This window comes from Bos javanicus, chromosome 28 (assembly GCF_032452875.1).
Source record: "Bos javanicus breed banteng chromosome 28, ARS-OSU_banteng_1.0, whole genome shotgun sequence".
NCBI lineage: Eukaryota > Metazoa > Chordata > Mammalia > Artiodactyla > Bovidae > Bos > Bos javanicus.
Window position 1 is genome coordinate 32,609,744 of NC_083895.1, and position 22,137 is coordinate 32,631,880.

General features: G+C 46.4%; 1 protein-coding gene across 1 annotated transcript in view; it reads left to right on the forward strand.

Moving 5' to 3' along the window:
* Window positions 1–1,782: 1,782 nt before the first annotated feature.
* The window catches only part of LRMDA (leucine rich melanocyte differentiation associated), a 1,194,775-nt gene continuing 1,174,420 nt past the window's right edge, over window positions 1,783–22,137 (forward strand). The window contains exons 1-2 of the mRNA XM_061405856.1: window positions 1,783–2,423; window positions 8,998–9,098. Coding sequence (XP_061261840.1) covers window positions 2,394–2,423; window positions 8,998–9,098 — 131 coding nt within the window. The 5' untranslated portion in view covers window positions 1,783–2,393. The remainder of the gene's footprint in view (window positions 2,424–8,997; window positions 9,099–22,137) is intronic.

Sequence of the window (22,137 nt, forward strand, 5' to 3'; positions counted from 1 at the left end):
TGCTCAGAAGACATAGCCATGTATGGAGGCAGGGGCATGGATGAAATGACCTTAGGCACCCTCCCCCTGGTGGGAGGCAAGAGTGGGGTTCCAGTTTCATTTCTGAGTAGGTTTCAGTTTATTTCCACATGTTGTCTCCTTTGGGTCAAAGCCCTTTTAGGAAGGCCAAGGGGAAAGGTCCCCGGGGAGGGCAGAGTATCACTTCCTCTTTTTTCAGGCAGGAAAGGCAGACAAAAGTGGACAATGGACCAGAGAGGGTGCGTCCAGCAGAGAAGGAGGGAGGAGCCGGAGGGGCTGGCCCAGGGCAGGAGGCCTCGGAAGATTCCCTTTGATCCCCCTTATCTCTGGAGGGCAAGCTTGCTTATTTGGCCAGTGGGGCCTTTTGTTGCAGCATTTCCTGGAGCCCCCCAAAGTAAACACAACCAAGTCTGTGTTCTTACAGCTCTACTTTACTGTGTCTGCTCCTTCCAACAGAGAGAAAGAGCAGGCGGGTCAACCCTCTGAAGTCACCCCCACTCATCAGAGTGCTGACAATAAAGATGCATGTTATAGTGCGTTAGCGCCACGCTGGAGAGAGAACTGTGATGGCCACAAAATGCTGAACCACCATCACAATCATCATCATCAACTGCACAACTAGGGCTTTCTAAGACCTAAGGTTTAGATCTATGGAGTGATAAAACAGGAACAATGAAAAGGCCTGTGAACACCCTCTTTGATGGAGGTGGGAAGCTACAGTCATCAATAAGTCTACTGAACTGAGGTACTTGCAATGCTCATGAGACCTGGAGTCTGGTGTGTCAGGAGTCAGTTTTCCCTTCTCTGTTCAAATAGTGCTTATGCCCACTGGTATGAAAGGAGCAGGGTGGAAAGGCTAGTTACCGCTGGGCTGGCTCTCAGTTGCAATAGGGGATGGGTGATACATGAAACTGAACTGGAATCTGGTAATTTTTTTGCCAGCAAAAGTCTGTTCAGTCAAAGATACGGTTTTTCTAGTAGTCATGTATGCATGTGAGAGTTGGACCATAAAGAAAGCTGAGTGCCGAAGAATTGATGCTTTTGAACTGCGGTGTTGGAGAAGACTCTTAAAGAGTCCCTTGGACTGCAAGGAGATCCAACCAGTCAATTGTAAAGGAAATCAGTCCTGAATATTCACTCAATATTCAGCTGAAGCTGAAACTCCAATACTTTGGCCACCTGATGCAAAGAACTGACTCATTTGAAAAGACTCTGATGCTGGGAAAGACTGAAGGTGGGAAGAGAAGGGGACCACAGAGGATGAGATGGTTGGGTGGCATCAATGCCTCGATGAACATGAGTTTGAGTAAGCTCCGGGAGTTGGTGATGGACAGGGAAGCCTGGCATACTGCAGTCCATGAAGTTACAAAGAGTTGGATGCGACTGAACTGAATAGCTTTGTGCATCCTGGTGATGAGGTGTGAAGGCAAAAACAGGCATGGAGAAAACTGGGGCCCTTTCAGTGGAGGACAGGCATGAACATCCATTTGCGTGTCCACAGGGCCTGACTTTATCCAGACAGGAGGCAGCAGAGGCCCCCCTTCACCTCCAGATGCGGGGAAGATGTGTGTGGGGAGCTGACTCCTCCAATGACTTGCAGCCTCACATTTAACATTTCCCTGTGAGATTAGAGAATAAATTTGGGAACAGCATTTGGCTCTTCTTCCTGGGGAGTATTCCTGTCAAGTAGGGTGCTACTAGCTGAGCCAGTGCTTTACTTACAGAAAAATTCAATTTCTTCCTGCTCCGCATGCAAACGGAAACTCCATCAAGTATCCTTTCAATCTCTTAACTATTCCCCTTCCCTCATCCCCTCAAAGTTGGGGAGAGGAGTTTCGGCCCAGATGCCCCTCCTCCCTGCAGTTGAGGACAATTGTGTAATCCGGATTGTGAAACAGAGGAAAGTCCTAGCTCTCCATGCTCCTGGCTAACGGCTCAGATGGGGAGCTCGTGATGGGAGGCCTCCCCACTCCACTATCCTCCAGTTCGCCCCCACCAACGCGGCAGGGCTCTGGGCGTGAAATGGGAGACTATCCCTGTTGTCTTGACCCCTCCTGAACGATAGGGTCCTGGGACCCCCGGGGTGGGGCGCCGAGAAGCCAGGCGGTTCGCCCGCGCCCCCGCCGAGGGTGGGGCGCAGGAGCGGCGGGCACCTGTTGCGGCGCGCGGGGCGGTAGCTGAGGCTCACCTGCGCGAGGCCGGGCCCCGGGCGGGCGGCGGGCGCACAGCTGAGCCGAGGTTCCGACGCTCGGTCCGCGCCTCGGGCTTCCGCCGGGTCAGCTGACCGCCCAGTGCGGAACTAAGCGCCGGCCGCGGGCTGCCGCCGCCACCGCGCTCCTGCTCGGCACTCGGTACCGCGCGCCCGCCCCGTCGCCATGGCCGGGCTTGTGGTCAGTGGAACTCAAGTAAGTCCGCTGGGGCCACCCCGCCCCCTCCTGGGCACGGTCGGTCTGAGGAGGGAGCTCTGGGGCGAGCGGCGTCCAGAGGTCAGACGGGTGCTCCGTGCCCCACCTCGGGGCCGCGTCTGCAGCAGCCGAGTGAGGCAGGCCTGAGGGGAGCACAGACGCGGGAGGAGAGGGCGAGAAGACCCTCAGGTCGCCCGGACCCCTCCAACCCCAGCGCTCAGTGACCAGAGGCCAGCCTGCGGACCTCTCCGTCAGGTGGAGTGGGCACCTCTCACAACCCACGGTACTTTTTCGAGCCCACAAAAAGTTGTAATTTCTTTCATAATCAGAAGGAAAAAAAGAACCTTGTTAAAAGAAACGTTTTAATACATTTGTCTTTACACCAATACGGTTATAGAATAGAAATGGTCGGTTTAGAGTTTTCTTTTTCTTCTTCCCAACGACGGAGGTAGGAGCCTCTGAAAGACACAGTGAGATTCACGATGCCACCGTGCAGGCGCTGGGTTGCAGGGCTTCGCTGCAGACTGGCTCCTGTTCCTAACCCTAAACCCCTTATCAAAGACCGGTAGAAGGCTACAGTGCTCCAGTTTTATTTCGCACCTGACTTCTTTAACGGGCGTCCTTGCGGATGGCAACACTCTAGTTTCCACGTGGGGTGATAGACACCCAGCTTTACTTGCTGTCAGCCCTGTAGTGACGCTTTAGTTGTTTTTAGTCATTGCTGGAGGGTTGGACTCGACTACTGGGGGGCCAGGTGCCTTTTACTTGCTGGAGAAGCCAGGTGTCCCTTATAAGCTCTGATTGAGCCGGCCCTCCTCCTCCCCTGCTTTTCCCGGATGCCCTAGAGAAATGGTTTTGAGGTTTTGCAGCTCTCCCCTTGGATTGCTTGAGGCAGGTAGTGTCAGGCACAATTAGATTTTGAGATTACTTTAGGCTTAGGGAATGTTTCTCTCTTCTTAGAGTTCAGGAGTTAGCAGGCCAGGGAGGTACTAGCTTGGGAAAGATATTAAAATGAAGTGTCTTATTTACCTTGCAGAGAAAAGGGACTTTCTGGGAGTTAATAAGGCTGCAGTGGGAAGGGCTAGAGGAAAGGGCCTCTGCCCAAACTGGGTCCCTGACCCTCAGAACCTAGGTCTCTGCATTTCAGAGCCAGGAGTCTCTGGGTATAGCTGCTTCCAGCTTCACAGAAGACTTGACATGGGCCTGCCAACCTTCCCATGTTTCCCTTTCTCATCCTCTATTTCCAAAGCTCAATTTTTTTGTTTTCTCTTGAGCCCCTTGATTTTAGCCCATCCCAAACAGCCCAAGGGCAGTGACCTGTGAGGGAGGCATTTTGGGCCCTTGGGGAGCTGCCAGGGGAAGAGCTCAGCAGGCAAGTTGGGGGAAATGCCCTTGTGTCATAGGTGCCCTGTATTCTAAACCTGCAAGGTCAGTGAATCTGAGTGGTGGCTCAGGGCGTTAGGTCTTTTTAAAGTTCTTCCTTTTGCAGACATTGTAAGATACAGCACCTTGAATGTGTATCACATGGTCCTTCTCAAACTTGGGATCCTTCTAAAGGGTGGGGGGAGGAAACCCACTCCCCATGGGCCCACACTGTTACTGTTTTTATTTCAATGTTGCTTAAGTATACGATCATAAAACCAGATAAAACTGTTTCTAAGTTCATATTTATAAGCCATGGACCCCCAAAAGGGATGGCTTCAGTGTAAAAACGAAAACCATAACACCCATAAAATTAAATGATGAAATGGATGATGTTTGCTGAAACTCAGTCACTGCTTTCGATGCTGCTGTGGCCTGGCGGCTCTGGCCCTGGGTTTTAGGAGTTGCACAAACCTGTAACACCACATGCTTGGGGATGTTGCTGTCCTCCCTCCACTTTTCTCTGTACAATGTTTCAACATGGATCTGACTCCATTTGGCTTTCTGTTGGCATGAATGCATCATTTATATTCAGCACGAAGGCTTCAGTCTTCCTTCTCCACCAGCTTAGGACAATTATAGTAATGGGATTAATACAATTGCAGACACAAATGCAGACTTGGAATTGGGATACTGAAATCTCATACCTGAGAGACATGGAGTAAAAAACCCCTTCTACAGGGACACTGGTGTGATTCACTACCTACCTAGTGGCCACTAGGTGCCAAGGACAAAGCTGTGGGCTTTAAATATGTTAACATTTCATCCCTGTAACATACATAAAATGAGGAAAATATGTGACTCATGGGCTTATTTAATGAGGATTGACTAGTTAAAGTATCAATAACCTCAGATATGCAGCTGACACCACCCTTATGGCAGAAAGTGAAGAACTAAAGAGCCTCTTGATGAAAGTGAAAGAGGAGAGTGAAAAAGTTGGCCTAAACCTCAACATTCAGAAAACTAACAGCATGGCTTCTGGTCCCATCACTTCATGGCAGATAGATGGGAAAACAGTGGAAACAGTGGCTGAATTTATTTTTCAGGGCCCCAAAATCACTGCAGATGGTGATTGCAGCCATGAAATTAGAAGACGTTTACTCCTCGGAAGGAAAGTTATGACCAACCTAGACAGCATATTAAAAAGTAGAGACATTACTTTGTCAACAAAGGTCTGTCTAGTCCGGGCTGTGGTGTTTCCACTGGTCATGTATGGATGTGAGTTGGACTATAAAGAAAGCTGAGCGCCGAAGAATTGATGCTTTTGAACTGTGGTGTTGGAGAAGACTCTTGAGAGTCCCTTGGACTGCAAGGAGATCCAACCAGTCCATCCTAAAGGAGATCAGTCCTGGGTGTTCATTGGAAGGACTGATATTGAAGCTGAAACTCCAGTACTTTGGCCACCTGATGCGGAGAGCTGACTCATTTGAAAAGACCCTGATGCTGGGAAAGATTGAGGGCAGGAGGAGAAGGGGATGACAGAGGATGAGATGGTTGCATGGCATCACCAACTCAATGGACATGGGTTTGGGTGGACTGCGAGAGTTAGTGATGGACAGGGAGGCCTGGCGTGCTGTGGTTCACGGGGTCCCAAAAAGTCGGACATGACTGAGTGACTGAACTGAACTGAACTGACTAGTTAAGAGCCAGGTGGGAGGCTTTTAATAAATATGAGTTGTTACATTATTCTTAACACCTTTTGGAGGTGGTTAGTGTTTAGTGTATAGAAGAAACAGAGTCTGTGAGACTGTGGCCCATCCAAGGTAATGCAACTAGTTAAGTAGCAGCACGGGGATGCCGATTCATGACCAGAGTTCTTTCTATTCATGGAGCTTTCAGTACTGCAAATCTAAAATTAAGGATGGCTCACCTCCAAGTGGGGGCGGACATCCTGAAATAACCTCCTTTCAATCTGACTATTGACAACACTCCCCCCATCCTCAAAATCTGTGAGCCAGACTATCTCAACTGCAAAGACAAACCTTCCGTGTCTTGCAGTTTGGTAATTTTCTGCAGCTTCTGCTCAGAGAGCTGAGTGTGTGTACATGTGGAGATCCTGCCAAGATATTATTTTTCTTTCTGGTATTCCTCTCTATAGGGGTCTTGAACTTGATATGTTTTCATTTCCCTGATAATGATGTCTTTTTCTGTTGTAATTCCACACGATCGAAGTCTTGGGGGCACATAGTACATACGATAGGCAAACTAAAAGTATGAAACTTTGTTCTTCATTTCACTCAAAATCAAGATAATTGACTGAACGCAATGCCTTCTCATTTTGGGTGGGCTCTTGCTTCGGTGGCCTTTAAATCTGTTAACCTCTACATCCCTTCTCTTGTTTAGTGAAGATGCAGACTATTTTTGGTCTGGCTCTTCTAGTTTCCTGTTTTATGTTAGGTGGTCCCATGCTTCAAGAAGTCTCCTGACATCCTGAGATGTAATGTCTTCCACTCAGGAGCACTTAAATAAGTCTCTCCTCTCATTATGGGTGTTGTTTGCCGTGTCTAGCAGTGACTGCTTGCTGCTTTTAAGCCTTTTCCAGCCAATTTGAACCCTTCAGCATGGTTGACTTAACTCCCATCTCAAAAAGCTTCCAGTTTACTGTAAGGGTGGTCCAAACATATACATGGCTTATCAAGTTGGTGTTCTTAGTAAATTTGGAGACTTGGTCTTCATCTCTGTGAAATAGGAGCAAGTTGTGCTTTGTTTAGTTCTCCTGGGATACAGTAATGTTGTTTAGTCTTTCAGTTATTTCCAACACTTCTGCGACCCCATGGATTGTAGCCTGACAGGCTCCTCAGATTTCCCAGGCAAGAATACTGGAGTGGGTTGCCATTTCCTTCTCCTCGACCCAGGGATCAAACCCATTTCTCCTGCTTGGCAGGCGGATTCTTTACCGCTGAGCCACCCGGGACGCTCTGTGATGTGAAGATCATGGAATAAAACAAGCTAATGGCAGTTTTGTCCGACATGCTGTGAGTGGTTGAATGCTTCATGGTGGTAACTCTCCTTAATGTTTGTTTGCTCTGAAGTGGAATTCTACAGAAAATAAAAGGGAACCAATATTCCTCTTTCTGCAGGCTCTAATGCTCTTCTGGGACCTTTGACATGGCATCATGAGGTAGTTCTAGATCTTTCAACTAGGAAGACTCATTTTGAGGCCAAAACATGATGATAGCTATCTGGCATTTGTTGATCAAGAATATCCACATTGTCATGTGCATATTTAAGAATTCCATGGCCTCCATGTTGGGTGTCCTTATTCCTGGTGCAGAATGTGGTCCAGACTGTCCTTAAGAAGAGGTTCTATTCAGGGCAGGCCTCTGGAGTCTTAGTTTCCTCATATAAAGCATGAGGGATTTTGACCGAGTCCCTGCTAAATTTAATCCTTTGTAACCTATGAGGAAAGAACTCAGTTTCCACACTGAAAGCTCAGCCTCTCTGCTGCATATATAATGGAGGTCTTGAATGATTTTGGTATGTATAAGATGGGTAAAAGGGATAGGTTCTCAGGTGAGCACCATGGGCCTAGGGGTCAGTGTGAACATATAATGCAGAAGCAGCTGCTGATGGTGAGCAGCTGAGTGAAGTCCCTAGATTCTCCAGTCTCTCTGGAGAATCCTTAATCTCTGCTTGGAAGCAGGACTTAATTTGTTACATGAGAAGATAGGTGGCTCTTATGTACAGAAGGGAGAGGTTACCATATTGAACTTACAGCCCTTTAGTTTTTAGTCTGTATCTTCCTGAGTCAAAATTATTTTATTGGAATCAGCTATTTTTTTTCTGTCTTTTCTCCCCATTTTAATCTTCCAGTAATGAAGTTACTGAAGGATAGTGAACACAGGATATTATATTGTTGGCAATTGGTCCCCATTGGATAGGAAAGGGTTGAGAGATGACTTGAAAAATTGAGGGTGCCAGGGTGCAGTGTGACTTGTTTTATAGGTGGAGCCATATGAAAGTGCAGTTGTATAGTTCTACGATGGCAAGAGTAATTTTAACCGTTTTAACGTAATACTGAAGATGCAAGATGGCCACCATATTCTTATTCTCAATTAGGAATCACAACCCCTCCACCCCTACCTCCAACCCCTAGGACACCTCTCATTCCAGGATGTCTTGACTGTATGTGGAAGAACGAAAGTTTGCAAGGCAAAAAGGATCAAGGCTGTAGCCTTGTAATGAGCTGGAATTTCTACTGAGCGGTTGAGGATGGGCTCCTTTTGTGGGAAAGCATCGTGTATTGTGGCCCACTGCTGACTGGTCACTGGTTTGTCTTACTGGTTTTGGAATTAGTTGTCAGTCCTGCCTTCACTGCTACCTGTAAAAATAGGTTTCAAAAACTCAGTGCTTGGAGCAGTGAGAAAGCCCTCTGACCTCCCAGTCAGAAATTTTGGGATCAAATTTCAGTTCAGCGTCCTAATATTGGGCATACACTAGGTAAATAATAATAATAAAAGTAAGTAAAAGAATGCTTACGGGAACACCTCTGCCAGCAGAATGGGGTTGATTGCCAGGGGCTCCCTGGAGGACAGAGTCTTGGAAGCTCCGGCCACCCATCATTGCCCGGTCGCCTTCGAGTCGGCTGTGTTCAGAGTTCGGAGGACATTTTATACATGGTGGTAATAGGATGGGGTTGGCGGTCTGGGGAGGTTTTGTTGTCCAGCCCTATTTGTTCCAGCACCCGGCAGGTTGAATGCTGGTGAGTGCATCTGCTGTGTCTTGTGAGGTAATGTGCATAACAGGGTATTTGGTGGGGGGGCAGCCAAGGAGAGGGAGCAGGAGAGCCAAGGGGCAGCTGTTGGGAAGGCCCCTGAGTGGGAGGCTGATTGCTGTGATTATATCAGCATGCTCTGACGTTGGGGTTTTTTTTTTGGACATCTGAATCCGGCCAATTTCAGTCCAATTTCCCTTGTGCTGGGATTAGTCTCCATCATGCTAAGTGTACCAAGAAAGGGGAGCTGTTGGCAGAGTCCCTGAAGCCAAGTCTTGAAGCTGACTTGATCAGGGAAACAGCCGCAAATGGGGCCTTCTTGTGTGCAGAGCGCGTGTTTCAAGTTGCGGAAGCAATCATCGAATCAGTGGCGCAGGGCTGTGAGCAGCTGGGTGATTTCCGTTGGCCACATTGTTTCTGTTCCATTTTGATTTCCAGGTGTCCTACATAGGCCAGGACTGCAGAGAGATCCCAGAGCACCTCGGCAGGGACTGTGGACACTTTGCAAAGAGGCTTGATCTGAGCTTTAACCTTCTGAGGTATGTAACCTTCATGAGACAGACCAGGCCTGGGAGACCCAGGCCCCAATGGTGAAGGCCTGCAGATAAAAGCCAGACAGCCCAGGTCTCCAAAGGGACCCCAAAGGTGTGACTCTGCTTCACGAGGTCTCTGGCTCCCCTCTTGCACCCACAAAACAGTGAGTGTCCTCTGGCTTACATGTGTCCCTACCAGGGGGCTGTCAGTGTCACTTTGTTCTTTTCCTTCCTCCCCGATGCCCATGCGTCATACTAGAAAACTCTTGGAGAGGAAGAGAGAGAGAACCGGCAGGTGAGTTGGGGGCATTTAGGGATGCTTTTGTGGATGACCCCATCGCGTAAAGATTTGCTGAATCCCAGGTAGAGTGTGTGTGTTCTTCTTCTTCTTTTTTTTTTTCTTCTTTGCCTTTTTATGAATTGAAACTTTAAATATTTGTGATGATGATTTCTCCCAGATGGTATTTCAAAGTAATTCCAATGCTGTTGGCATGGGGTAGGTGGGAGGGAAGCTCAAACAACTGATCCAGACTTGGCAGAGAAGGTAAGTGTGATTGTCTATATTATTCCAATGGAGAAAACAGTTATTTCTTCCTGAAAGGTTCTGAATTGTGACTGGTTTGGGGACTCGGGGGAAGGTGCTGGGAGGTTCTAGAAATATCAGTGAGATAAATGGGCAGGGATCTGGGTGGTGGCTTTTCCTAAGGAGGTGGCTCCGCTCACAGCTTTCTCCTAAGTGTCTCCTTGAGAGCCGTGCTATCCTTTGATGGAACAGACTGTCTCCAGGTGGAAGGAGAGATGAGGAGCTGGAGTCCCACCCCAGGGCTCCGGTACTTTACTTCCTCCACAGTGTGGAGTCTCTTCTCTCCAAGGCAGGACACTCGGGCATTACAGATTCCAGCGAAGATGGACAAAGCTTGGGGCTTGAAGGCACCAGAGGGTGGAAGGGACTTTAAGTGAAGCTAGCAGAGCTTCATGGGCTGGTGCTTAGGAGCTCACAGCTGTGCTGAGATGCATCGTCTCCACAGAAGGGGCATCCAAGGAATTGTGTTGGAAGGGAGTGGGCGCAGTGTGCTCCCTGACTCTCAAGGGGTTTGTGGGCTTCTGAGAAGATGTGGAAACAGAAAAGTCACAGAATAATACAGAGTGATAAGAGGGTGCCAAGTAAACTCTGACTCTGAACAAATGAAAGATTTGGTCTGTCCCCCCTGCCCAAGAAGGGGACAGAATACAGTCTCAACTGATGGTGCCTGAGACACGTGTGCACCTTAAACAGCTCCCCAGAGTAGGCCTGGGCAGAGGCTTCTTCCCATGTGACTGGCCTCTGGGTGTTTGGGGCTCTTGACTCAGGCAGTGGCTGCCCTGCTGCTGGGAGCCCGGATGTGGGTTTGAGGAGGCTGGGCCCTGGGAGGGGGTATGAGCAGTCACAGGTCATGGGACTAGGCTGTCAGGTCTGAGGAAACAGAGCTGTCTTTGTCACATTATGGGGCCCTGCCTCTCTGATGAGAAGGGGTTCTTGGCTCTGAGAGGCTGGATCTTTAAGGATTTATCATAGGAAATGATGGGGCCTGGAGGCAGGAAAATTTTGTGAGAAGGAGATAGGTTAAAAAAAAGAGGAATTAAGACTTTTGTTAACTTTTTGTTGAGAGGAGAAGAGTTTTTATAAGTGTCGAGTTTGAGGAATGATCCCTCAAAAGATCTGGTCAGGAACCTGTTCTTGCTTGTGCTGTGGTCAATGTGTGAGTTGAAGCTGGGTTGGGGCAGGGATGAGCCATGGAGGGGTGAGGTCTCATGGAAGTGTTTATATGAGGACTTGGGTAAGCTGGAAGCAGTTACAGACCAGAATGCGGAAGAGTAACTCTGACTTGATGTGGTTATCGTGAGATTGACTCATCTTTGATGGTTTTATTTACCTAACTTGGGGGTTAGGTAAATAAGGGGAGGTGGCATTGTTTCTCTTGGGTGTCAGAGGAAGATGTAAGTTTACGCAGGTCCTTTGCCTTCAGTTGGATAAAAATTCAAAGATGGTTTAGATGCTTGTCTAATTCCTCTTTGGGGAGAGAAAGGGAGAAGGGAAGAGAAAGATCATAAACTTACCTACCACACAAATGGGAATGTGATTCCTACCAGGCAGAAGGGATCATCATATCCAGAGGAAATACTGCAGATCCCTGTCCCACCTTTTGTAAAAGGTTTCTTCCCAGCCCCATCTTGTCATTTCCACGGGATTTGGTGGGGAGCATATCACCCTATATTTGCTCTGCACCTGGATTTACCATAGCTCGCGGTTCTAACTCTCTGCTCTGTCTTCTGTTCTCCGTCTTGGCAGCCTATCTGGTCCCACTCTTGACACCTGCTTCATCTCCCTTGAAGCTCAGTACAACATTACTGTGTATTATGCCAGTTCAAAGTGTACTGGGAGAGGTAGGGTGGTAATTTTCCGTGCAGCAGGAGACGCTGGGATAGTGTTGTTCCTGAAGTCTTCTGGGTACTCCCTTGCCCTGGTGAGTTTCTCCCTGGCTGTTCCTCTCATCAGGATCAGGTCTCCTGCATGTGACCAGGTGCCCCTCTTTCCCAACCACTTTCTCTGCTTTCCATGTCCCTTATCTTCTTTCCAGGGCTACCCTCAGAAACACAAAATTCTTCTCACTTTGTTATATTTGGAAGGATCACCCCCCTTCTTCTTACAGGACATGTCTGCAGGCTTCCTTATCTCATCCAGAGAGTCATGTCAGGGTGTTGCCTTAAATGGAGCCATAGCCGCTAATACAAATTTTGCTACTCCCATAAATTACAGAATCAGCTGCAATCTGTTTGTGCTTTAGACTGAAGCTTGTTTTTAGGCAAGGAGTTCTGCTTATTCATTTACAAATATTTAATAGTACACATGGCACAATTTTTAGAAGGAACAAACCTGTAACCAATGAAAAGAAACTCTCCCTTACATATATGTCCTTTGCTTCCTGGTTCCTACCTGCGCTGGTAACTATTGGTAGTTGATCTTTGTCATCCTCCAGAGTTAGTCCATGCATATACTAACATGAGAATTTCTCGTGGGGCTAGATTCATATTACTTCTTGCCAAGATGTTAGTTAAAAGAGAGGCACTAGGCTTCAGTTAACCACTCATGATCAGGACATCCTTCTGTGTTGTCTTGCTGTTAATTCAAAGCCATTCACCATCATCATTGTTAATTTCGTTCATGAAAGTGATGTTTCTGCTGATTTGCTCTATGGCTACCCATTCATGCTGGAGGGGAGGGTGGTTATGGATTTATAAGCTCTGAAACATTATTTTTTTCTTCCCATTACACCTCAGGGTCTTCTCTCCTGCATTAGCTATGAATCCATCCCTCCCTCGATTGGGTTGTACAGTAGTAGACTGGTTACCTCTCTGTGCAAAAAGTCTTGGAAATTGAGGCTGTGTTCCTTCTGTGACTCTGTCCTGGGAGGATGAAAGTCCCTGGACCAAGTATGTTCCCTGACAGGTTGGAAAGAGAAGCAAGACAAAGGTCCAAATAAAATTCCGGCTCCCTTAAAAGACTCAGACATACCTACTCTCTCAACTTGGATCTCATTCTTCCTGTTATGGCAAGATGAGACCCAGGTGAGCCACAAAGACAACGAACTGGGACCAGCTCTCTGGACACGATTCCCAGGGGTAGGTAGGGTCCTGCCATCTCCCCTGTAATGGCCACAGAGGGTTTAGGAAGCTTATTAGGTAACAGCCAAGAGGAGTGAAGTTGTGTCCCTTGCACTTGGATGTGTTAATGATCACGTATCCATCCAGTGTTTATATCTACATGAGAGTGTACTTTAGATTTTATTTTTTGAAGACAATCTGCTAAGTAATAAAGTTATGATCGGTATAGAAATCTTGGGAAAACCAGAAGGGTATGAGAAACTCTCTTTCAAATTTTCGCTGATAATCTTACCACCCAGGAAGCTCCACTGTTAACATTTTATTGTCTTGGGTGTTTCATGATGCCAAATATCTTTTAAATGATGCTATTGCTTACATTGTGTTGGAAGCATATTCCCATCTCAATAAATACTGCATTACATGTTTTAATGGTTTCTCATTTCTTCAGTTCAGTTGCTCAGTTGTGTCCGACTCTTTGTGACCCCATGGACTGCAGCTCACCAGGCTTCCCTGTCCATCACCAACTCCTGGAGCTTGCTCAAACTCATGTCTATTGAGTTGGTGATGCCATCCAACCATCTCATCCTCTGTCATCCCTTTCTCCTCCCACCTTTAATTTTTCCTGGCATCAGGGTCTTTTCCCATGAGTCAGTTCTTCACATCAGGTGGCCAAAGTATTGGAGCTTCAATTTAAGCATCAGTCTTTCTAATACTTACTTCTTATTGTTGGACAGTTAAATTGTTTCCAGATTTTTACTGTTTAAATCTCTCTTATAAATTGCCTTGTGATACTCACTGATGAATATCTCTGATTAGTTGTTTGGAGCAAATTCCTGGGGATAGAATAGTCAGAAGGCCTTGATGGCAGATGGCAAGTTACCCCCGAGAGGTGATACCAATCTATGCTATCAGGAATATTTGAATATCCATTGTCCCAAACTCTTCCTTTAACTCTTTTTTTGCTTGCTTGTTTTTTCCTTTTGAGGTTTCATATTTTACTTCTCTGATCGATACAGAGAATCCTCTGCTGTCACCAGTGCTGGTTCCTTCATCAAGGAAAAGAGAACTTGGTAATAGCTTGTTGCAGCTTTCATTTTGCTTCTCCCTGGACTGGGAAAGGACAGTGTTCTCTCTGGTGGCCCGTTTCTCTCTCCCATGGGCCCTGAGTAGGTTGCCCGCTGAGCTTGTGAACACAGTGGGCAGAGCAGAGTTCCCACGGCACACAAATACACCTATGTCAATATGACAATGAACTTGAGAGGGCTTAATTGGTCTATGGAAACAGGAAGCTTACATTTTAAAAATTATTGGCAGTTGCATCTTACTTAGCATCACTCTGGTAAATGTACTGGATGGGAGAATTGCTTAGGAGATGTCTTAGGTGAGAGCTTGCTGCTTCTCTGACTTTGTCAAGGATGACAGTGATGACTGGGGAGTTGGGCAGCTCCAGTAAAATCGTGGCTCTGTTCTTCCCATCAGGCAGAGAGGTGGCCACTGGGTGCACTGGCAGATCTTTGAGGATGAACATACCACCACATCAATGCCTATTTACTAACGGCTGGGCAGAAGTGGGCCTGTTAGCTTGCTTCCCAGTTGGGAGAATGGGCAGTGTAGTGAAAAGAACCAAGGCTTCGTGGTCAGACCATCCTGTCTTGAAATCTTATGACTGTCACTAGTTGTTTAACTGCCCTTGGGCTAGTTAGAAAAATATTGAATGTGTAACTGTATAAAGTGGCGGTTTAGTCACTCAGTCATGTCTGAGTCTTTGCGACCTATGGACTGTAGCCGCCTGGCTCCTCTGTCCATGGAATTCTCCAGGCAGGAATACTGGACTGGGTAGCCATTCCCTTCTCCAGGGGATCTCCCTGACCAAGCGATTGAACCTGGGTCTTCTGCACTGCAGGCAGATTATTTACCATCTGAGTTACCAGGGAAGCCAACTGTGTATAAAGTGCTTAACACAATTAATAGGTCTTAAGTAAGCATAGCCAGGGTTTGTTCTTAGATATGGCAGTAGTGAAGCTAAAAACCCACCCTTGACTATCCATAAGGGCGATTTCACTCTCTGATAGTCATTGGGATTCCTCACAAACATTCAAGATTTCCTCTTTCTGCATGTGGTATGTTTGCACACCTTTGTATCCTTTGGTATGACCAATGGGCAGAAACTTTAAGAGCCAGCACATAATTTGCAACTTTCTCTTCTGCTTGCTATGATTGTCAGTCTTGGGTTCTGACCATAAATGGCCAGAATCCATTGCTGATCTATGTTGGACATAGATTGTAAATGAGAAATTTGTGTCATAAGACAGAATATTTAATACAGCATAGCCTAGCCTCTTCTAACTGGTACAAATACCTTGGTTTGCCAACTGTCTGACATTGCATAGGCTAAACCCACTTTATCTTACACACATTTATCATCATTCCCAACTAGAAGCATTCCTTTGTTCAAATTACAGTAGGAATGAGTAAGGGAGAGTTCCCTGCCTAGACTCTTAAGAGAACAGCTCAAAGGGCATGTTCTGTTGGTATTGGGTCTTCATCAAAGACCCAATTTCTTTGCCATCAGGGCCCTTGTTCATATTTGTTTTCAAATCCCAAATATAGTGGTCTTACTTGGGGAGCTCACTGATATTGGAGTGGGGGTGGCAACAGAGCTCTTGCTGGTGAGACTTGAGAGGAAGAGATGATGATGGGAAAGACGAGGTTTAGTAAGAGAAACTGTTGGTGAATTTTCACAATAGTTCTAGGGTCTTGATAAGCCTTGAGTGATTAAAGGAGGCAGGGTCTACATATTAGAAGCCGTGTTCTCTCTGAGCTGGGCAATGCTATGAAAAGTAACCCACCCCACCCCACCCCCGCCTTTTTTTTTTTTTTCGGTTCTAAAAATATCATTGGCCAGTCTAGTGTCTCTAACTGCCAGCTGAACATACAGTCAAAAGGTGAAGTGGAAAACGAGCTGGCAGGTAATATTTAATGTCTCAGTAGCAAGACTGCAAGACTTATATTTCTTGACTTATGCACTTTCTGAAGTGAGCTTTGTGACTGTGCACGCAAGCTTAGTTGCTCGGTTGTGTCCAGCTCTTTGTGACCCTTAGGACTGCAGCCTGCCAGGCACCTCTGTACATGGGATTTTTCAGGCAAGAATCCTGGAGTGGGTTGCCATATCTTCCTCCAGGGGATCGTCCCAAACCAGGGATCAAACCTGCATCTCCTGTGTCTCTTGCAGGCAGATTGTTTACTCTCTGAGCCAGCAGGGAAGCTCTTTGTGACTGTGTTATTACCAAAACCAGCTTCAAGTCAAACAGGGAGGGAGGGAAGATGGTGAGGGGAGGGGTAGCAGGCCACTGCAAAAGAGGTTTATATGGTACTTTCCTGCCTCTCTCCCCACAAAATTTTCAGATTCCCACCCATTGGCCAGAAAATGGGGGTATTGAGCCATAGAGTATAAGACCAAGCTGGGGAAGTGGTGGGCAATTGGTGAGAGTTGTCTGAGAGGACATGGGGCTTTCCCGAGGTTCAGCTTTCTTAGACATGGTGCTCCTCTGCGCAAATATGACTTGCAGTGTGGTTTAGAAAGGGCTTTCATAAACCTTGTCTCCATACAGGGTTGCCTCCAGGATGAGAAATTCCTAGACATTTTAAGTGAAAGCCTTTTATTTCTCATTTCACCCATTTAACTCCTTCAGAATCTTGTGTTTATTTTTTTCTTATTTTTTTTAGCCTCACATTGTGGCATGTGGGATCTTAGTTCCCAGACCAGGGATCGAATCTGTACCCCCTGCTCTGAAAGTGTGGCATCTTCACCTCTGGATCAGAAACCCAAAATCTTGGGTTTCCTTTCTTGGTAAAGTTTTTCCCCCTAAGCTGTTTGGAGCTCGGGCCCCGCTGGCTGCTCCCCCTCTCCCTCTGCCCTGCCCTGCTCTGAGGTCATCATTATGCACATGGTGATGCTGCTCTGTGCTATCAGGGTGGCTGCTGGGGGCAGTGGTGATTTGAGGGAATAGGTGCCGGGAGAGACAGGTGAGCTTAACCCTTTCAGACTCTCTACTCACTGGTCTTGCATCTTCTAAACCATGAGGTTCTATCACATTGATGGGGTGAGCATTTAGTGGGTGAGGCCTGGAGTAAGGCCTCACCTTACTTTGGGTGAGGCCAAAGTAAGACAGCTTTGGACAAAAGAGCCTTCCCTCTGCCATGCCGGCTGCACTGTGTCGAGGAGGACCTTTGGGTCCTGTCAGAGAGAGCTTGGGAACAGCTCGCTTCATGAGAGAAAGCAGGCCCATAGGTAAGTACCCAGAGGTGACTTGCTAGGTTGTGCAAAGGAGTCCAGGGACAAGGGCTCAAATAAATGATACCAGTCATTATGTTTATTTTCTTATTAACACAGGACCGGTGTCATGGAGTACTTGCTACATGCTACGTAAGGCTGGGCAGAACACCTACTGGGTGTTAGCTCATTCAGTCTTTGCACCGGCCTTTTACATATGGAGCCACTGAGGCCCAGATAAAGGAGGAAATCTCCCTCAGACCACACTGATGGTTAAATGGGAGAGCTGGGATTAAATGGCTCCTGTGGTTTGACTTCAGCTTTACAGTTATTCTAGATTGCTTCTCGTGATTTAAATCAGTGTTTTCTTTGAAGATGGGCAGTCATTTTTCCCCCCTGGAGGGGGGTTTGTTTTTTAAAATCACAAATGACCTGTAGAATTCACAGTAGCAGGATCAGAGTGGCTCCTACAGCTCCAGGTTGGAGCCCAAAGAAGCCTTAGAGCTGTGTCTGTTACATTTCCTTCTCTCTCCAGTTTCTCCCAAGCCTTCCTGATGTACAAAGACCTTGTGAGGCCTGGGTCGGCTGGGAGTTGAGGGTTCCCAGAGACCTCATCCCTTTTATCGCCACCACCTCCCTCCCACCCTGGGTGTGCCTTAGATGGCCATGGCCACTGTCAGGGGAAGAAGTGGCTTAGCATTTGCCGTGGCTCTGCTGTCACAGCCCAGGGATGAAGAACCTTGAGACAGATGACTGTGTACATGACTTTTGGTTCTGGAGGGAAAAGAAGGTGTGTGTGTGTGTGTGTGTGTGTGTGTGTGTGTGTGTGTGTGCGTGTGCACGCGCGCTTGGACTTACACTCACTTGCATGCACACACCCACTTCGTGAAAAGCCTTGTTCTTCTTGTCTCCTCAGGGACTGCCGTGTTGGTGATTTCAGCTGTTCCTGCCCCTTTATGATGAAAGGGGAGCGATTACGCTTTTTTTTGCTGGGTGTCTGTGTTTAGTTGCAGGGATGTGATAACTACAAATGCTCCCTGGCCGAGACTTTCCCCATAAAAGCCCTCTTCTGTCCCAGCTGCTTTCTCTTCGCCTTTGCACTCTCACCCTCATCAGTGCTGCAGCACAAGGTCGCTCAGGGTTTTAAACGAGGGAGAGACATACACACATGCTCAGGTTTCCTTTTAGAGTTTAAAGAAAAAGACACCTCCTCCTCCAGACCCATCATTATGGGAATCAGCTATGTGCCCCCCACCTTTGCACCACCTCCCTTAAGCTCCTCTCTGAGTTTATACAGAACCCAATTTTTCAGTCTCTTGGGTGTCTGCTTTTTCTCTGATTCTGAAGAAATAAGAGACGGGTAGAGCAGGGAAGACCGACAAAAGAGCTTTTTTTTTTTTTTAAAATCCCTGAACCATTTTTGAGATAAAGCAAGACTTACTAAAAACAATTGGAGAGGAGGGTGGGGAGAGGGGGTGTTAACCCCCGCACACGGCCTGTATTCTGCAGCTGGAGAAGTGGTTTAAGAAAATGCACCATTGTTAAAACTTTTTTTTTTTTTCTCCTGATGGATTTATTTATAAGGTAGAGAAATATTTTCCCCATAATTGGGTAACTCTTAATAGTAGCAATTGCATATTTATCAGTGTGAGGGGCTGTTATTAATGTAACTGTCAGACCCAAACACATTTCTGCATTAAATCCATTTAGTATGTGCATTATTCGGGCTCGAATGTCACCGGGACATCAAAGCCCCGTAGGCATGGAGAGCTCAGTGCCCTGCTGTGGCTGAGGAACAGGCCCTTGATCAATAAATGTAACATGTTAATGCAGAGCAAATAGAATAAAAGATTTCTTTGACAAGACATGAAAAATCACCTTGTGGCAGCTGGCATGTGATGCCGTTTCTGGGGAGACGCTAGCAAAGTTGATCTGACAAGTAGAGAGGAGAGATGATGGTTGTAAGGTGCTTTTGTTTCAAACTTCTTTCTTGACCTGTCAGGTTTTGAAGGCGCCTCAATGGCTCTTTTTTGTCATGTGAAAATTGTAGTCCTAGGTAGTTATGAAGCAGTTATCTCTTCTCAAATTGTGAATGCTGCTGTTTAATTGATTCACTTAGCATTTGAAACTGTCACGCATTAATAATTGCGAAATCCTGTAGATACTGCGCGAGTGTGTCATGCTTAAATGTGTAGTTATCAGAAAATTAATATCCTTAATGAACCGGTGCTTTCAAACTAACATTGCATGAAATCTCTTTTGCCCTTTCATTTGCCAAAGCCACATCCGCCAGTTTGCCGAGAATCACCTCTCGACAGTTTGGTTTCTTGATGCCCGACAAATGCCAGCTTTGCTGTGGGTACATCGCATGCTCAATGACAATAAATATAGTAATTATACTGGAGTTAGTAATTAACATAATTGTAGTCAATTACGACAAATACAGTGCAGAGCTAAATAAATGAGAGGGGAGAAATTAGCAAGCTAATTGATTTATCTGTACTTGGCTTTCTATTACAACTGGCAGGGCTGTTTTTCTTGGGGTGGGGGGAGAGGAGGGGCAGAAATCCCCACAAGGATTGTTTACAAATAACTGATTTTGTTTTGAAGTTGCTTTGTCTTTTGACGTATTATGCATCACCCACCCCCCAACTCTGCTTACAAGGAGAATAAAAGGAAAGAAAAAGAGAATTTAAATGCCAAGGGAACATTTTGTGAATTTAGCTACATCCAGCCGAATGCTGCAGCTAAGGGGAGACAGGATTTAGCTTTTGCTAAGTCTTGAGGGGTTGTGTTTTCTTCTCGGCTATTGTCCTGGTAAAAGAAAGTTTGAGTGTGTGTGTGTGTGTGTGTGTGTGTGTGTGTGTATGTGTTGTGCATGCACGAAATCTTGTCTCAATCAATGATGTGGTACTTTCCTGGAGGATACATTTGGGGATTATATGTGTGTGTTGATTTGCTCGGTTTTGTGCTGCTGACTTGGGGTAGGAGGAGGTGGACATATTTCACTTGGTTTAAACCCACTCGCTTTTGTTATGCTGTTTTCTTTGGGTACTCAGGGAAGGGACAGAGAAGGATCGGCCAGTGTTTCTGGAGAGGCTAGGGGAGGGGCTCCAGCAAGGACCCACTTTCTCCTTTCCACATTTCAGGGTTGGCAGGGATCCTGGGCTGTTGCACTCCTGAGGTTGCCTGGAAAGTTGTGGGGTTTCAGTGCGCGTGTGTTTCGAGCTGGTTTATTCTGTGCTGCCCGGAGCCCTGGGTAATGATGTTGATCATGCGTCTCTGTTCTTCGCTCACCTCTTTTAACAAGACTGCTGTTTGTGCCTCTCAGGGAAAACCTGTGCGTGTTGTAAGGCTTGGGGTCACATCTCAGCCCTGCTTTTTTTTTTTTCCTCGCAACTTTTAGAAACAAGATTTTTTCCCTCTACTTTTTGATACAGGAAGGGGACTAGCAGCCAGAGATTTTTAAAGGTTGGTAGTGCTTAAAATCTCACCTTGGTCTCACCCAAGGTTAAAATTGAGTGTTGTCAGGACATGGCGGTTCAAGTATTCAGCATCAGTTGTAACCTTATCAAAGCCCTGTTAATCCCCTGAAAATGAAGCAGTTTAATAAATTAAAAATGTGTTTCAAAGCCTTTTACTTTGCTCTTTTTGAAGATTCCACTGGATACATTCTGAATCTGATAGGAATGGGACTCAGAGGCAGCAGTTTTATTTGTATGTAGATGGTACATGTAATCATGTGTGACTTTGTGTGGAATTCAGTCTTTCTGTTGCAGTAAGATGCTGCCTGTATTTTGGAACACCAGAATGTACTCGGACACTGCTTAGTGTGGTCATTCTTCATGTGCACTTCATTCGGAAATCAATATCTGATGTGAAATATTTATATACAAGGAATCATTTGAATTATTTAATGTTTGCCAGCATAATGGCCTTCCTGATGAAGTCTCAAATTATTTTAGTAAGTGCATGGACCTTTGGAGCAGAAAAGACTTTCACAGTTAGAGGTGGGGGGCGATACTTGGAGTTTGAGCATGATTTAGTTTGGTATGTGTTCAAGAGAAATTGATGATTTCTCTGTGTGGCTTTGTTTACCAAAAATAGATAATTTCCAGATATTGTATACCTCCAGAGAGAGCTGTGAGCACCTCTGAGAAGCAGTGAGGTGAGAGAAAATTGGTGAAGAAAAACCCTTTTGCTGTTGACCACTGTCAAAATGGGGGCATCTGTAGTGTTGTTGCTGTCTGTAGTCTGTACTCAGCTGCTGGTTTTTATACTCCGTCTTTTCTCCTTTTCCAAACTCAGATGTACAGCAGATGTGAGTGGAGCAAGAACGTAGGATGGTGGCAAAGGAAGCCTCTTTCCATTTTTATTATTTTACAATTAAAGTTGCCCTAATTGGAGCTAACTTTTTTTGCCCTTGTGCTGCTAAAAAATAACAGCACAGGGCATAATTTAGGTGAATTCTTTTCAAACAGAACACTGTTTGCAAAAGCTCCATTTTTCCAAGACACTCTTTAGTTTCACCGAGGCAGACTCCCATCTAGATGTTTAAACATGAGAGTTTTGAGGTGCCTTGTTCCTCAGAAATTCTAATTAGTTTTTATATTTGTTCTGCAGCAGCTCTGATGATTGGATCTGCTGAAAAGCATTTTTGTGGGGTTGATGGGGCAGGAAGCAAGAGGGGATGAAGTCAAGAGCCTTTCCTGTCAGTCCGCCTTGAGAAGCTGAAGGAGGGGGCACTTGCCTGCTTGGCCGTCAGTCTTCGGGGTGCGTTGGAATTGCCTGGTGGAGTGCAAATTTTATTTCAGGGACTTATTTTTCAGAATGAATTTCTTGTCCTTTCTAAGTACATCACCGTGGTAGCTCACCTCCTCTGGATTCGAAACCTCCCAAGAGCAGGCAGTGATGAAGACTCGGAGGGTGGGCCTGGGAAGGCAGGCTGTCTTCATCGGTGCTGACAGCTGAATCGTGAGTCTGTCCTGGTGGCTCTTGTGAATTCTCCCCAAATGCCTGAGCTGAAATCATATCATGGAAAGCTAACCTTCCTTCCAGTTGTAATTGGATGTAGCAAACCAGCACCCTGAATTCTGTTCTTGGAGGCTGGGCTCAGGTAGGGAAAGTCAG